The 17,856-nt window shown below is 39.0% G+C and overlaps 1 protein-coding gene across 3 annotated transcripts in view; it reads left to right on the forward strand.

The window, feature by feature from the left end:
* LEO1 (LEO1 homolog, Paf1/RNA polymerase II complex component) overlaps nucleotides 1–17,856 on the forward strand; it is a 66,616-nt gene that overhangs the window by 38,673 nt on the left and 10,087 nt on the right. For all 3 annotated transcript variants that reach the window (XM_019832412.3, XM_045059301.1, XM_023255356.2), the window contains 8 exons: nucleotides 1,225–1,329; nucleotides 4,142–4,236; nucleotides 5,233–5,378; nucleotides 6,215–6,299; nucleotides 12,768–12,862; nucleotides 13,424–13,558; nucleotides 14,673–14,808; nucleotides 17,253–17,439. In XM_019832412.3, the coding sequence (XP_019687971.3) occupies nucleotides 1,225–1,329; nucleotides 4,142–4,236; nucleotides 5,233–5,378; nucleotides 6,215–6,299; nucleotides 12,768–12,862; nucleotides 13,424–13,558; nucleotides 14,673–14,808; nucleotides 17,253–17,439 (984 nt within the window). The remainder of the gene's footprint in view (nucleotides 1–1,224; nucleotides 1,330–4,141; nucleotides 4,237–5,232; nucleotides 5,379–6,214; nucleotides 6,300–12,767; nucleotides 12,863–13,423; nucleotides 13,559–14,672; nucleotides 14,809–17,252; nucleotides 17,440–17,856) is intronic.

Raw genomic sequence — 17,856 nt, forward strand, 5'->3', positions numbered from 1 at the left:
CAGTTAGGGAAATAGTTGTACCATCCAGAGATAGTGACATACAGTTGACTCTTGAACAACATGGGTTTGAACTCTGTGGGTCTCCTTATATGCAAGTTTTTCATTAAATATAGTACATTATTATAAATGTATTTTATGGTTTTCTTAATATTTTCTTTTTTCTAGCTTTGTTGTAAGAATACAGAGTGTGTAACATACCAAATATGTGTTAACTGTTTATGTTGTCAGGAAGGCTTCCAGTCAACAATAGGGTATCAGTAGTTGTTTTGGGGGAGTCAGACATTATTTGTGGATTTTTGACTGTGTTGTGTGTGTGTGGGGGGGGGGGGGGCAGTGTCCCTAACCTCCATGTTGTTCAACTGTATTTGTCTCTTCCATTGATTGCAATGTTTTTATCTCTGTTTTTCTTTTTTTGTAACGAGTCCTATATAAATTTGGTCATAAGTTTCAGTACCACTTTTTTCATTCTATCAGGTTTTTCTGCTTATAGAAAATAATGTTCCTTGAATTAATTTTATTTTTAAATTAACTACAGTTGATGGGGCGCCTGGGTGACGCAGTCGGTTAAGCGTCCGACTTCAGCCAGGTCACGATCTCGCGGTCCGTGAGTTCGAGCCCCACGTCGGGCTCTGGGCTGATGGCTCAGAGCCTGGAGCCTGTTTCCGATTCTGTGTCTCCCTCTCTCTCTGCCCCTCCCCCGTTCATGCTCTGTCTCTCTCTATCCCAAAAATAAATAAACGTTGAAAAAAAAAATTTTAACTACAGTTTGTATGTGTATGTACAATTCTAGTAGTGTTAACACATAAATATCTTTGTGTAACCATCCCACAGTCAGGACGCAGAACAGTTCTGTTAACCTAAAAAACTCCCTCATTCTGTCCCTTTTGTAGTCACATCCTTTCTCCACCACTGTCCCCTGACAATTACTGATCTGTTTTCTCACTGCACTTTTGTCTTTGGGAGAATGTCATTAGTAAAATGGAATCAGATGTAGTATGTAGCCTTTTTTCTTTAATTTAGACTTCTTTCACCTAGCAGGATGCATTTGAGATTTATCTAAATTGTTAACATGTATCAGTAGTTCATTCTTATTTTATTACTGAGTAGTTTTCCATTGTATGGGTACACCACAGTTTGTTTATCCCCAGTGTTGCTTTTAAAGCACAGAATTCAAAGTTAAGATATGACTGTGATTATGAAGAACTTCTAATTCTACCCTTACAGAATCTGCAAGGGGCAGTGACAGTGAAGATGAAGTTTTACGGATGAAACGCAAGAATGCAATTGCCTCTGATTCAGAAGCAGATAGTGACACTGAGGTACCAAAAGGTATTCCAGTTACTTCTTTTACATATATATATTTCTGTCTCTCTTTCTTCATTTAACTGTAGTGCACTGTCGACTCTGGACATTTACCCCAGACTGCAAGATCCATGGAAAAGAGTGTGGATACACTTAGTGTACACAGGGAAGTTGTACAGATATGAGAAATCATTTATGCTTAATCAGTTGGAGAAGAACCTGTTGCTGCTTTTTTTCTTCTTCTTTTTTTTAACCTAAGCTCTATGCCCAGCGTGGGGCTTGAACACATGACCCTGAGATCAAGCATCGCATGCTCTACTGATAGAGCCAGCCCCACCCCTCTGCTTCTTCATTTATAGTTAGATAAATCTGTTGTTAGGAGGCTGAGGCTCTGATTGAGGTGGCAACATCCATTTCTTTAGTTTGAATACTGATAGTTTCAGGACAACTTGTTCTTAATTCCTTAGTAGGTTAATAACACAAGAAGGACTTGATTCTTTAAAGCTATGGGTTAGATGAAGAAGTCATAAAAACCCAGGATTAAGTAAGGTAGGTTTGTTAAAAGGATAAAAGATCTGCCTGTTCATCTCTATGGGTGACTGTTTCAAATGGCAGATTGCTGTACAATACAGATGTTAGTGTAAAAGTTTCCACAAACATAAATTTGATAGTTTCATTACACACAACCATTGTCCTGAATGGTAATTAGGCATTAATGTTAAATACCTTATATAAATTATTGTAAGTAACACTATAAGTAAAGCAAATAGAGGGTCAACTAGAGAGAAAAGGAGAGAGCTGGCAGAACAGGAAGTTGTGGGATTTACTTAAAGATCTTTGGATCTGTAGCTAGTGGTTATGTGTCTGGACTTTGGAATCAGATGATCCAAGTTAGAATCTCTGTGGCTCCACTTTCCAGCTGTATGAAGTTTGGTCAAATCAGTTATTTACTACCCTTCAGTTTTCTGATCTGTAAAAGGGAGATGATGCTAGCTGTCTTAGAGGGTTGGTATCAGAATTTGATATATTCATTCTTTTATTTAGCTCAGTTGTTTATTGAGAACCTGTGTACTAGTACTGTTCTGGGTGCTGGGAATGTAGCAATGATCAACATTCTGGTAGGGTCAGGGTAGGTTAGGGAGACTGATAATGACACGAAGTAAATTAAACATACACTATGTCAGATGGTGTTAAGAACTAGGAAGAAAATGAATCAGAAGGGACATGAGTTGGGTGGTATTTCATTTTGATTTTATCATACAGATGAACTTGGCAGAACCTGGACCTTCCTTGCCTCCCTTTTTTTTTTTTTTAATTTTAATTGTTATGGCTTTATTTTTTTAGAGCTGTTTGTGTTTTAGAGCAGTTTAGGGTTCACTCTGGAATTGGGGGAAGATACAGAGATTTCCCACATACCTCCTGCCCTCACACATGCATAATCTACCTCATTATCAGCATCCCCCACCAGAGCGGTACTTGCGGTACAATTGGTGAACCTACACTGATACGTCATTATCCAAAGCCCATAGTTTATATTACGGTTCACTCTGGTTCACTCTTGGTGTTGTACATTTTGTGTGTTTGGACAAATGTGAGTGACCTGTATCCATCATTATGGTATCATATCGAGGAGTTAGTTTCACTGTCCTAAAACCCCTCATGTTCTACCTATTCATCTCTCCTTGCACCTAACATCTGGCAATTGCTGATCTTCTTATTGATTGCATAGTTTTGCCTTTTCCAGAATGTCATATAATTGGAGTTATATAGAACGTAGCCTTTTCTGATTGGCTTCTTTTACTTAGTAATGTGCATTTCCTCCATGTCTTTTATGGCTTGACCGCTTACTTTTTTTTTTTTTAAGGACTGAGTAATATTCCTTTGGATGTATCAGTTTATCCATTCACCTACTGGAGGACATCTTGGTTACTTCCAAGTTTTGGCAAATATGAATAAAGCTGCTGTAAACATTTGTTTGCAGGTTTTAGTGTGGACATAAGTTTGCAACTCCTTTGGGTAAATACCAAGCAGCATGATTGTTAGAGCATATGGTGAGAGTTTGTTTAGCTTTCTAAGAAACTTCCAGGCTGTCTTCTAAAGTAGCTGTCGCATTTGCATTCCTGTGAACGATGATTGAGAGTTCCTGTTGCTCCACATTTTTGCCAGCATTTAGTGTTGTCAGTGTTCTGGATTGGGGCCATTCTAGTGTGTTGCCTCTCCTTTTTTTCAGGGATTTTTTTCTCCCCTTTGTCTTAGTAGCTCTCTCATGGTTTTATTGTAGACTATATCATTGCCAATGATTGTAACTGCTCTATAATCTGTTTCAAGCAGTCTACTTTCTGACCACCCTCCTATCTTTCTTTCACCCCCTCCTCTACCTTTTGTTTATTGGCTTATTACAGATTATTGTTGTTGTTTTACCAAACTTACCTGAAGTTCTGCCTCTGATGAGAGGGGCCTGGATAGACAGGGGCCTGCATTTTTAAAACTTGAGGGACTGTGTAGAGAATAGGCCTGTATTGAGGGCTTGAGCCCCAAATGTGAGTATCTAGACTGTAGGAGGACATTTGGGCTCCTGGAGAATAAAGGAAAACAGAAGAACAGGTTGCAGAAAATGAAGGGAAAATAAATGTTTCCTCTACAGCCTTGCCTTTCCCTGAATTTGCCCCCTTCCCCCTCCATAGGTACTCTGGTCACATCTTTGAGAGCCAGGTTCAGAGTTGTGTTTGTGTAGTTTCCTGGTGCCTGGTCCAGAAACCTTGGGACTATGTGGAAGGGATAACTTTGAAGAACTTTTGTAATGTATATTAATACTGTGAATTTTTCCTCTATGTTACAGATAACAGTGGAACCATGGATCTATTTGGAGGTGCAGATGATATATCTTCAGGAAGTGATGGTGAAGATAAACCACCTACTCCAGGACAGCCTGTTGTAAGTAAAATTGCCAGGGTGAACTGTGCCCTTATTGAAGGCTAAGTAAATGTTTCAGAGATTAAGGATCTCTTTTATGCCGAGAAGAGGAAGTTGCTAACTCTTTTGCAATATAAAAGTACAATGAACAGATGACTTTCTTAGTTATGTAGGGAACACATGTTTATAAAGGGGAGTAGGAGTAACCACCCTGGTACATTCATCCGTGGGAATGCCATTCAGCAATGAAAAGGTTGAAGTATTGATACACACAAGAACTTGGATGAAAGTCCAGGGTATGCAGTGTGAGAAAAAGCCAATCCCAAAAAGTTACGCACTCTATGATTCCACTTACATAGTATTCTTGAAATGACAAACTTACAGAAATGGAGAAGAGCTTAGTGGTTGCCTGAGATCTAGAAGGGATGAGGGTAAGGACAAAAGTGGATGTAGCTATAAAAAGGTGATATGAATCTTTGTAATGATGGAAATGTTCTGTATTGATTATATCAAGGTCAATCTCCTGGTTGCCATATAGTTTTTACAAAGTGTTACCACAGGGGAAACTGGATATAAACAAAAAGTAAGTAAGTGCCTGGCATGAGGTTGGTGCCATGCTGTAAGAGAGGAGACTGCAGCGATCTGTGACTGGAAAAACTGATTTAAATGTCTTTCTTGTTCATGCCAAGAAGTGTGTACTGTTGATAATCTTCTCTCATTTTAATTGAAAGAGTGACTCCTGTTGGTGAATATGTGGAAGACAGATTTATCACAAAAGGGACTTTTTTTTTTTTTTTTTAAGACATCTTTTCTTACATTGATGCTTCCGAACTGATCTTGTTTCCCTTGCAGTTTTTGGTGGGGGCTGGATGGGTAGGGATGGGGACTGAGGGCTGTTTTAGCTCCAGAGTCCCAATACCCTTCTTGTCTACCTAAGTCATTAAAGTGTGGAAGTTGAGCTAGACTAGACCATTTCTAAGGTTCTATCAAGCTCTAAAATTCTGTTTCTTTTACTAGGATGAAAATGGATTGCCTCAGGATCAACAGGAGGAGGAGCCAATTCCTGAGACCAGAATAGAAGTAGAAATACCCAAAGTAAACACTGATTTAGGAAATGACTTGTATTTTGTTAAACTGCCCAACTTTCTCAGTGTAGAGCCCAGGTAAGGGGATCAGTTAAAAGCGTTTCTTAAAAAAAAAAAGAAAGAAAGAAAGAAAGAAAGAAAGAAAGAAAGAAAGAAAGAAAGAAAGAAAGAAAGAAAGAAAGAAAGAAAGAAAAAAGGCGTTTCTAGATGTTGGATAGAAATATGTGGAATGTTGATATTTTTCTGATTTTACATTAGTTGGCTAATCACAAAATGGAATATTGATCATGTGTCTCTGAAAAAATAAGCATATGTTGTGATAGAAAAAGTATGGACTGATGTTAAAGGAGACTTTTAATGTTTGTAATTGTTTTTAGCAGTTGATACGTTCTTATGAGTTAATAGAAATTGCAAGCCTTTGGGTGTTTTTCAACTAGTGCAGCCCTGAAAAAGCTGAAATTGGGAGTGGTAGAATGTGCTAGAGATACTAAACGTGTCCACTTTAGCTGCCATTGTGGATGTAGAAAAACTAATGGTTTGGGACAGTTAAACAGTGTTGATGGATATTATTCACTAAGTAACATATAAGCTTGGTTCATTTTTTTTCCCTAGTAAAATGATGTAGAAAGCTAGAGCAGGTATGTCCTGTTCTTTGGAAGACATAAAAGTAAAGAATATTTTGAATATTTAGCTTTGCTTTTCAAGCAGTATGTATTAGCACCAAATTTCAAGAAGGGGCAGTAATTTGAATACTTCCTTGAAATTGAACATGAAGATATTTATTTGACCATTATGATTTTTCATTATATTATGATTTTTAGCATAATGGAGTATGTTAATAGAGATGTTATTAGATAGCTGTAATGTTCCTTATAAAATATAATTAATAACTTTATTTTAAAAACAATTTGTAGACCTTTTGATCCTCAGTATTACGAAGATGAATTTGAAGATGAGGAAATGCTAGACGAAGAAGGTCGAACCAGGTTAAAATTAAAGGTACTTTTCCATGTTTTACTCATTTAGTTTTTCCTTTTCTAAAGTAAAACCTGGGGATATTCACTTGAGACTTGAACTTTTCAGAATAATTTATGTTTTTCTTTTCATAAATAGTCTTTTCAGAATATTTTTAGGAAGGAAATATATAGCTTTTTCTCTGTAAAGGTGGCACTTTTCCATCATTGTTTTCACTCTTGTATGTTTTTGATGCTTAAATTAATTAGCTTCTTCCTTCAAAGTAAGTAGCATTGTGGTTTGATGGTTAGAATGACTACCTCCATATGTACTGTGGGTTAAGTTCTAGCAACGTCCTGCAGGAGGATGTCCTTCAGGCTCTTTGATCTATGGATAAATAAATCATATACAAAAAGAATTTATTACTAATACCTTCTGGTTACTCTTGTTGACTATTAGGAGAGATTTTTATTATGCTACATTCCTATTAATGTTTCTCTTTGATATACTTTGTCTCTCCATGGAGGGCCTCTAATCTTTAATCAAGGAGGGTGTAGTTTAAGCAGATCCTTTAAAGTTGAGTTGTACCAAAGAATTAGAAGCAGTTGAACTTACAGTACTGTCACTGGAGCTATCCTTTTTAAATTCATAAATCCAAAAGATTGCCTATGTAAATACCTCATTTTTCAGTGGATATTGCATATGCTGTTTGAATGGTAAGTGGCAGTCCGGCATTCTTAGAATTCAGGGGCTGAATTTTTACAATAATTCCATCTCTTCAAGTGTGATAAATCTACAAGCATCTAAAGAACCTTATACAAGTTATTTCTATCCAAAATGCATGGACTTTCAGAGCTTTTCAGTGAGATTTCACCAGTCCTTTTTTTTTTTTTTTTTTTTTTTTTTTATTCCTTCCTCTTAATGGAAATATAAATCAAATGAGAAAATGGAAATAGACACCAATAACTTGCTCCGGGTCGCACAATTAATAGGTATAGTTTTTAGACTGTTATTTATTTACTTACTTTGCTGTCCTTTTTCTTGCCTCTTCCCTTCCCCCATTAGCTCATCTGTTAATATTTTTCCTTTGAGATTGTATATCTATTGATACAAGGTTAGGACTATGAATTTTTCATGCTTGTTTTAGTGCCTCTAACATTATTTTACCACTTTTCATTATTTCTCATCATTTATATAAATTAATGTGGTAGTTTGTTATTAACTCCTTATTGATTTTTTGCATTTCCCCTTCTATTAGGGTACAGCAAATATCAATATATCTATTTTCAGGCCATAGAGTGTCAGACTCCAGTTTAGGCATCAAAGATTATAAATGAGTATTTTACTCTAAAACTTTGAGGCTTAGAGTACAAAAGGTTGGTGTGTAACTATTTTTTAATGGTGCGTGATGGAAAATAACCCTGGATGCTTTCTTTTTTGCTACATTATTTTTTCAAATATTTATTCAAATTTCCGTTAACATATAGTGCAATATTGGTTTTAGGAGAATTCAGTGATTCATCATTTACAAATAACACCCAGTGCTCATCACAAGTGCCCTCCATCACCCATCTAGCTCATCCGTCACCCCCCTCCCACCTTCAACCCTCAGTTTGTTCGCTGTCTTATTTATTTATTTAAATTCTCTTTAAATCCAATTTAGCATATAGTATAATAATTTCAGGAATAGAATATAGTGATTGATCATTACATATAATACCCAGTACTCATATCAACAAGTGCCAAGTGCCCTCGTTAATGCCCATCACCCATTTAGCCTGTCCCCCCACCCAGCACTCCTCCAGCAACCCTTAGTCCTATTTAAGAGTCTCTTATAGTTCACCTCCCTCCCTCTTTTTATCTTATTTTTCCTTCCCTTCCCCTGTGTTCATCTATTTTGTTTCTTAAATTCCACATATGAGTGAAATCATATCATATTTGGGGCACCTGGGTGGCTTAGTCAGTTAAGCGGCGGACTCCAGTTCAGGTCATGATCTTGCAGTTTGTGGGTTCAAACCCCACATTGGGCTCTGTGCTGACAGCTCAGAGTCTGGAGCCTGCTTCAGATTCTGTGTCTCCCTCTGTCTCTGACCCTCCCTCTCTCGTGCTCTGTCTCTCTCTCTCCCTCTCTCTCTCAAAAAAAAAATAAAAATTAAAAAAAAAAGGGTAAGACTCATATCTAAATATTAAAAGAAATCATATGATCTTTATCTCTCTCTTATTCCACTTAGCATAATACACTCTAGTTTCATCCATGTTGCAAATGGGAAGATTTCATTCTTTTTGATTGCCAAGTAATATTCCATTGTGTGTGCGCGCACGCACGCATGTGTGTGCGCGTGTGTACACCCCATCTCCTGTATCCATTCATCAGTCTATGGCCATTTGGGCTCTTTCCATAATTTGGTTGTTGTTCATTGTGCTGCTGTAAACATTGGGGTGTATGTGCCCCTTCAAATCAGCATTTTTTTTTATCCTTTGGATAAATCCTTAGTAGTGCAATTGCTGGGTCGTAAAGTAGTTCTATTTTAAATTTTTTGAGGATCCTCATACTGTTTTCCAGAGTGGCTGCACCAGTTTGCATTCCCACCAACAGTGCAAAAGTGTTCCCCTTTCTCTGCATCCTTGCCAACCTTTGTTGTTTCCTGAGTTGTTAATTTTTCCCATTCTGACAGGTATGAGGTGGTACCTCATTGAGGTTTTGATTTGTATTTCCCTGATGATGAGTGATGTTGAGCATTTTTTCATGTGTTGGTTGGCCATCTGGCTGTCATCTTTGGAGAAGTGTCTGTTCATGTCTTTTGCCCATTTCTTCCCTGGATTAATTTGTTTTTTGGGTGTTGAGTTTGACAAGTTCTTTATAGATTTTGAATACTAAACCTTTATCTGATATGTGATTTGCAAATATCTTCTCCCATTCTGTCGGTTACCTTTTAGTTTTGGTGATTATTTTGTTCTCTTTTTAAAAGTCTCTTACCTATTTTGACTGCTGTTGAAATAAAGAGGTCATGAAACCCAGAAAAAAAAAAGAATCTTTCGTGGTTTTTTCCCTCTCTCTCTTTCCTCTTTTTTGTTTATTAAATTTCACATGTCAGAGAAATATGGTATTTGTCTTTGACTGACTTCACTTAGCATAATACGCTCTAACTTCATCCACATCATTGCAAGTGGCAGTATTTCATTCTTTTTGATGGCTGAGTATATTCCCTTGTAGATATATATATATACACACATACACATATATATATGTATATACACACATATATATATACATACACACACACACACATATATATATATATACATATATACACACATACACACACACACCACATCTTTATTCATCAGTTGATGGACATTTGGACTCTTTCCATAGTTTGGCTATTGTTGATAATGCTGCTATAAAGATCAGATAATGCTGCTAAAAAGATCAGGATGCATGTATCCCTTTGACTCTGTAATTTTGTATCTTTTGGGTAAATACCTAGTAGTGCAAATTGCTGGGTCATAGCATACTTCTATTGTTAACTTTTAAAAAAAATTTTTTTCTGTTTATTTTTGAGAGATAGAGCATTGTGAGTGGGGGATGGGCAGAGAGAGGGAAACAGAGGATCCAAAGTGGGCTCCATGCTGACAGCAGAAAGCCCAGGAAGGGGCTTGAACTCAGGAACTGTGAGATCATGACCTGAGCCAAAGTCAGATGCTTAACCAACTGAGCCACCCAGATGCCCCTATTTTTAATTTTTTGAGGAGCCTCCATACTGTTCTCCAGAGTGGCAATACCAGTTTGAATTCCTACCAACAGTGCAAAAGGGTTCCCTGTTCTCCACATCCTCGCCAACACCTGTTGTTTCTCGTGTTGTTAATTTTAGCCATTCTTACAGATGTGAGGTGGTATCTCATTGTGGTTTTGATTTGTATTTCCCTCATGATGAGTGATGTTGAACATCTTTTCATGTGTCTGTTAGCCATCTGGATGTCGTTTTTGGAAAAATGTCTATTCATGTCTTCTGACCATTTCTTCACTGGGTTATTTGTTTCTTGGGTGTTTGATAAGTTCTTTATAGATTTCGGATAGTAACCCTTTATTTGATACATCATTTGCAAATATCTTCTCCCATTCCATGGGTGCTTTTTTAGTTTTGTTGACTGCCTCCTTTGCTGTGCAGAAGCTTTTTATCTTGATGAAGTTCCAATAGTTCATTTTTGCTTTTGTTTCCCTTGCCTCCAGTGACTGTCTATTAATAAGAAGTTGCTACAGCTGAGATCAAAGAGGTTGTTGCCTTTGTTCTCCTCTAGGATTTCTATGGTTTCCTGTCTCACATTTAGGTGTTTCATTCATTTTGAATTTATTTTTGTGCATGGTATAAGAAAGTTGGACCCTTTGTTTCTTGAGTGATGTTCTGGAGACTAGCCTGAACATTTTTAAAGAGTTGGTTGGTGGTGTAATTCTTCAAAGAACAGGAATTGGGGTGGGGTGTCTGACTGGCTTACTCGGAAGAGTGTGCGACTCTTGATTTTGGGGTTGTGGCTTTGAGCCCCGTGTTGGGTATAGAGATTACTAAAAAAAATAACCTTAAAGAGTAAGGAACCAGGTATGGTTTATATATTTCTATGAGGTCATCCATCTTTAAAGGTATTTTACTGTGTTTTTCATCCTGATAGGGTAGGACCTAGCAGTGTATTCTATCATAGCTTCTTTCTAATTTGAATCACCTTTTATAATAGAAAACATTTTTCACAATGGCTTCTCAGTTAATAATGGCCCATATATGTGTGTATGTTTTTTTGTTTGAGAGGGAGGGTAGGAATAGGGATAGATTGTTTTGTTTTTATGTCTTTATTAAGGAAATTTTTAAACACATTACAAATATAATGAGAACTGTATAATGAACTCTGATGTAACCATCACTCAGTGGTTGGACAATTTTGTTTCATCTGTATTCCTTACCCCACCTTACCCAGACTTTTAAACAATCTCAGATATGTCATTGTATTTCATTAATGAATATTGAGTTCTTTCATCAGCCCGCTTCGTACTTGTTTTAAGTTTGTTTATTTATTTTTTTTTTAATTTTTTTTTTTCAACGTTTATTTATTTTTGGGACAGAGAGAGACAGAGCATGAACGGGGGAGGGGCAGAGAGAGAGGGAGACACAGAATCGGAAACAGGCTCCAGGCTCCGAACCATCAGCCCAGAGCCTGACGCGGGGCTCGAACTCACGGACCGCGAGATCGTGACCTGGCTGAAGTCGGACGCTCAACCGACTGCGCCACCCAGGCGCCCCGTTTATTTATTTTTGAAGGAGAGAGAGAGGGAAACACAATTCGAAGCAGGATCCGGGCTCTGGGCTATCCCATAGAGCCTGATGCAGGGCTCGAACTCACAAGCTGCAAGATCATAACCTGAGCCGAAGTCAGACGCCCAACTGATTGAGCCACCCAGGCGCCCCAGGTTTATTTTTTTAGTAATCTCTACACCAACCTGGGGCTCGAACTCATGACCCCAAGATCAAGGGCCCGCTTGCTCTTCCGATTGAGCCGGCCAGGCAACCCCATAGTTGTTTATATAGAGAAGAATAAAAAGGAAAGTGGAAAAACTGGAAGGGAACCATTAGGACCCTGTTGCAAAGACAGTCACAGCTAACAGTGGACACCCAGAAAGTCTAAGTGGGAATGGGAGCAGCTGCTTTTCAGGTTGATGGTGAGGGAATAGGCATAGGGAAGCATGGGCTTAGATCAATTTTCAAAATACTGATTTCTTTTTGTTGCCATCTTGATTCATATTCTCTTTATCTTTGTGAGTATGTGTTTTTAAATTTTTTCACTCTCATTTCAGTGGCTTTCCAGGATGCAGCAGTGATAAACTACATGCATTTAATGTGCTGTGATTTCCTGGTAGTCCCACTGAGTTTAATTTCAATAGCAGTGGTTTTCATTTTAGGAAGCTCTTGAATATTTTCCACATCTGCCTGCCATTTCCCCTACATGCAATTAAGATAATGTTAGACTCTAAACCTGCTCAAAAACTAGGGTTTTAATCTTTCCAGGGTGCTGCTTTTTCCTTACCCATATTTAGGGAGCTTCTCTATTTCCCTAGGTTTTCGGTCCCATATTTTTTGGTTTTTTAGCTGTGTGAAAGAACCTGCTTTATAGAGGGAGCTTCAGGTCTAAATTGCTACCTTCTGTGGCCTCAAGTCTTTATCTCTTGTCCTGATAGCTCTTATTGTATCTTAACACATCCAGGGTTATGACAGACTTAGCATTAGCTCAAATGCTCTGGCATTCAGTCCCCTTTGTGATTCCAGCTCTAGGAGTTGAGAAATTCACTTAAGCTAATTGTTTTTCCTGTTGATAACGTATCCAGCATCTCTAGGTGATTAAAACAAAAGCGTTTCAATGTTGTCTGTTTTTCTGTCACTATGTGTGTATGCTTATTCTACAATTCTATGTCTCTTGAGGAGAAAGGAAGCAGAAAGTACAGTACTCTAAGGCACTTGTGTTTTAAAACAGGTAGAAAATACTATAAGATGGAGGACACGCCGGGATGAGGAAGGAAATGAAATTAAAGAAAGCAATGCTCGGATAGTCAAGTGGTCAGATGGAAGGTGAGTCCGAAACACCTAGAATGTGACTAGGAGGGATCAAACGTTAGAATAAAACTTTATTTTTTGGATACCTCGTATTAAAGAATTTCCATTGCTAAGCCTTGGCATTGCACAGAAATCCTGAGAGAAATAAATAGGTAGTTGAAGGTCGAGGGGGCTGGTGAAACACATTAAAAGTAGGCCAAAGATGTGATCGTCCTTGCTGGCTATAGTATGGTTGTTTGGAAATGTTAGACCAGCTCCCCTCCCCATTGCATGCTGCTCAGAATAAGATGATGTGTCAGAAAAGCTACCTTCCACTGGGGAAGTAGTAGAGGCTGAGTAAATGTCATAGTATGTTTAAAGGCTGAGTAAAAGTCATAGTATGTTTTCCTTCGGAACGTACTTCGTTGGTAAACATGAAAACAACATGTTTTGCTTCTTTGTAGGTTATTTTTCACATCATCCTGGCTTCTTTACTCTTTCCTTCTGAAAGTAGCAGTTGTATCACATTTTAAGTAAAATAAAATCGTAGAAAGAAAGCTTTATGACTTAAATATATGAAGTGTTTCTTCTTTTCAGCATGTCTCTGCATTTAGGCAACGAAGTGTTTGATGTTTACAAAGCTCCACTGCAGGGAGATCACAACCATCTTTTTATAAGACAAGGTACTGGTCTACAGGGACAAGCTGTTTTTAAAACCAAACTCACATTCAGGTAACTATTATCAACTACAATATTTATTACGGTAAAAGCAGTGAATATAGATATTGTCCAAATTACTTGACTCCTGATTGAATATAACCTTCTGTATAGTTCACCAAAGACCAAGGTCTGGGTCTCAACTCTGAAGATTCAAACGCTATTTTGTCAGGTACACTAAAAGTTGCTCTTTCACAGGGAACCAAGTCATGCTAATCGAACTTACAGGAGGCTGTTATATAAATCAGAATGTTAACTTATTCCAGTGGTTACTATAGCTTCCAGGGGGTCTAGAATACTTGCTGGTCAGTGTCTTTTTTTTCCCCAATAAAATTGATCTGGAAGACTAACTGATAACTGGAGGTTAGTAGTGTACATGTGGTCAGAGGAAAGGCAACAAGTTGGGCGTCAAGGCTGGGGTCCTACTGTTCTTTAGGCTGCTGTATCCAGACCACTCTGGGGGTGTGTCCCCCATACAGCCCAGAGTACTCAGGTCAGCTGGTGAGAGCATTCCCCTTCTTTAGACTGTGTAGGCACTACGGTGAAATGTTCGCATTTTTCTTTTCTTGATTCTAAGCAGATCATCCTCCTTGGGTAATGTTTATCTTTAGAGAGGACACAATAATCTTGATTGCGACTTAGCTTTTTGAAAACTGCAATGGTCAAAAGTCTAGGCTTCAGAATCAGACCTATATTTCAGTTCCATTTCCACATATGCAACCTTGTGCAATTTTCTCAACTTCTCTGCCTCAATTTCCTAATACATAAAATCATTATTTTCATAGAGTAGCTGTGACAGTGAAATCATATGACTTGTAAAACGCAAAGCACTGTGCTCAGCAAATCTCCTTGAGTTTATGTATTTACGGATTCTGGAGGGTGATAATGCCTTGTCAAGCCTTTTTTACTCCAGCTTTTGTTTCTTACTTTCTTTTGAGATAAGAATGTTTCAGTGAGCCACAGAATGGAGAAATTTTGGAATCCTCTCACCTGGCGTGTACAGTTTAGTGTCCCTGCCTATTTTTCCCTAGAAGATAAGAATGGTTTCTGGTCTGTTGTTTTTGTGATGTTGATGTGACTGGCTCACAGATGTATTTGATAAACAGGCATTTTTGTTCATTTCTTGTAGACCTCACTCTACAGACAGCGCCACACATAGGAAGATGACCCTGTCACTTGCAGATAGATGTTCAAAGACACAGAAGATTAGAATCTTACCAATGGCTGGTCGTGATCCTGAGTGCCAGCGCACTGAAATGATTAAGGTACTTTTTTGCTAAGCTCTATCCTGGGATTTTGGGTACAGGCATACCTCAGAGAGACTGCGGGTTTGGTTCCAGACCTCTGCAATAAAGCAAATCAAATCGTTTTTTTTGTTTCCCAGTGCATGTAAAAATTATGTTTACATCATATTGTAGTCTATTTAAAAACAATTTTTTAATGTTTATTTATTTTTGAGAGAGAGAGAGAGAGACAGAGCATGAACAGGGGAGGGGCAGAGATAGAGGGAGACACAGAATCCAAAGCAGGCTCCAGGCTCTGAGCTGACAGCACAGAGCCTGATGCAGGGCTTGAACTCACGAACTGTGAGATCATGACCTGAGCTGAAGTCAGATGCTTAACTGAGTCACCCAGTCGCCCCCCCCCCCCCGCCTTTTTAAAATCTTTTTATATCATACTGTAGTCTATTAAATGTGCAATAGCATTATACTACAAAAATATGTAGATACCTTAACTTAAACATATTTTTTGCTAAAATATGCAAACCATCATCTAAACTTTTAGCAAGTCATAACCACTCATCAGAGATCACCATAACAAATATAATAATGAAAAAGTTTGAAATGTTGCAAGAATTACCAAAATGTGACACAGAAACACAAGGTGAGCAAATAAATGCCGTAAGAAAAATTATGCCTATAGACTTGCTCAGCACAGGGTTGCCGTAAACCTTCAAAGTGCAATAAAATGAGGTATAGCTATATATTAAGAATAGTATTTCCCAAAACTTTGTTTCTCATCTCTTCTTTGAGTACCTTTTTTTCTTTCCAGCTGACATGAACAGGAAGCTGGATCAATTTCCTAAGCATTTGGCAAACAAGAGTGATGTAGTGATGGTCATAAAACAGACACAAGGGTTTGGGTTTTCTTTGACCAGGTCCTCAGGGTTTAGTAACAAACTGATTACTGAAAGGATCTGAACTTTTGCATATAATTTCAAAGATGATTTAGTGAATCGATGTCAAAAGTTAGTGGAAATGCCAGAGATGTAGTCTAAAATAGAATAATAATAGACCAGAAGTTTAAATGGGAATATGCCTCAAGGAGAATCAAGCAGAGTAGCTGGTGGTTTTTAAGGTCCGTTTATAATGTTCTACCTACTAGGTTTTCAAATCCAGTTAGCTACAAAGTCAATTCTGGGGCATTGTTTGTAAATGATGGGAGTATAATGCTTGTATCAACCCCTGTGGCCTTTTGTGCAGCGCTTGCTTTAAGAAGCCGAATGCAGCAGTATAGTTTCATGCTTTCTCTTCTCTATCTTCTCTGATATCTGCTAGATCTCTCCCATTGCCCTTCCTGCTTCGTGTGGTTTTGTTCCTTGGTGCACCAGGGCACAGTGAGGCTGAGACACTCTGGTTGCCTCAGGGCCTTTCTTACCGATCTCATTATCAGACTCCTGTCAGACTCTGCTGATGATCTGGCCCTGGGCCCCTTATATTTTGTTCAAGGAGGCAGGTTAACTAAACCAGATTCATAGCAGTGCCTAACCTAATGGGGTGTAGGTACACTGGCTTTGGGGCCTGACTTCTTGCTCCACTACCCCACCTTTTCTGCTCAAGCCAACGCAGCTGGAGGAACCTTCAGACTCTAGTCTCAGCATGATTGGAAGAGCCCTCTGGATTACCTTACAAGATCCCCCCTAACCGTCTTCCACTTCCCCAGTTTCCATGAAAATGCACAAGGAATGGACTGGTTGGTTCTTAATCCCTGTTATACTGAATACAATAGTACAACCTTAATGAAAAATTTGCTGCATAGAATGTTTACCAACGTATAGTTGTATGCAGTAATATAGAGCAATTAAATTAGAAATTCAAAGAAATGCCAAAATCTCTCATATTGTGTCTCTGTCTTGTGAACACCAGTGTGTGGATCGCCAGGCAGAGAAGGGTGCGAAGGGTGTGAAAGTTCTACTTTGGGGCTCAGGGACCCTCCCCTGCCAGCACCTCCCCATCCTGTCATCAGGAGCGACGGGGAGCTCTCTGGGGTGAGGGCCCTGACAGGAATATCTGAGCACCGTTGTAGTTTGATGGAGCCTGAGCAAGTTGGGTTGTCTGTCTCAGGGATTAACAGAAACGGCCGCCCTCAGGCGTCCACTGGGCAAGGATGAGGTTCTTCAGGCTGGTTGCTGCTCTCCAGACTCTGACTGACGGGCAGCACAAGGGGACGCTGCAGTTCCCAGGGCCGTGCCTGTGCCAGTTCTGATCGGCCACTGGTGCGAGAGAGCCCTCAGCCTCTTCACCCTGTGTTACCTTCACGCCTTAGAACTAAAGAGAGTGATCGCTGTGTGGTAACAGGTGTAGAATGGAGACAACTAGGTGTTATCCTGGGCTGGGCATTCACATATTCTTTAGAGTAAAAGTAGTTTCAGGTGGGTAGTAAACTAGTTCATTTTTCAAAGTTCACTATTTTATTTGCTTCTTTACAGAAAGAAGAAGAACGTTTGAGGGCTTCTATTCGTAGGGAGTCTCAGCAGCGCCGAATGAGAGAGAAGCAGCACCAGCGGGGACTGAGTGCTAGTTACCTAGAACCTGATCGATATGACGAGGAGGAGGAAGGCGAGGAGTCCATCAGCTTGGCTGCCATTAAAAACCGATATAAAGGGGGCATTCGAGGTGAGTGTGCAGAAGTTAAATTTCATAATTTCAGGGTTCAGGAACTTATCTTTGCATTTGGCCTACTCTGAATGCCCAGTCACTGGACATTTCGTCTTTAAGGAATCCGTGGAATGAGTGATACATTTCAAGAGTTACTAAACCAGACATTGCAGAATTCTTCCAGGTGAACCTGAAGGGGTGGGAACTGCTGCTTTGTTCTTACTGAAGGAACAGAAACCTTGAGAGGTCGAGTAACTTGCCCAAAGATGCATAGTTAGTAAGTGGACGGTTCTTGAACCAGGCTCATCTGACTTCTGGGGCATCTGTCTCAGTCCCAGTACTGCATCCAGAGATTTCCACACAGCCCACGGCAAGGCAAGCTGCTGGAAAGCAGACTGAACCCGAGGTAGAAGACTTGGCCTGGGTTCCCGACCT

Source organism: Felis catus, chromosome B3 (genome assembly GCF_018350175.1).
Source record: "Felis catus isolate Fca126 chromosome B3, F.catus_Fca126_mat1.0, whole genome shotgun sequence".
Lineage (NCBI taxonomy): Eukaryota > Metazoa > Chordata > Mammalia > Carnivora > Felidae > Felis > Felis catus.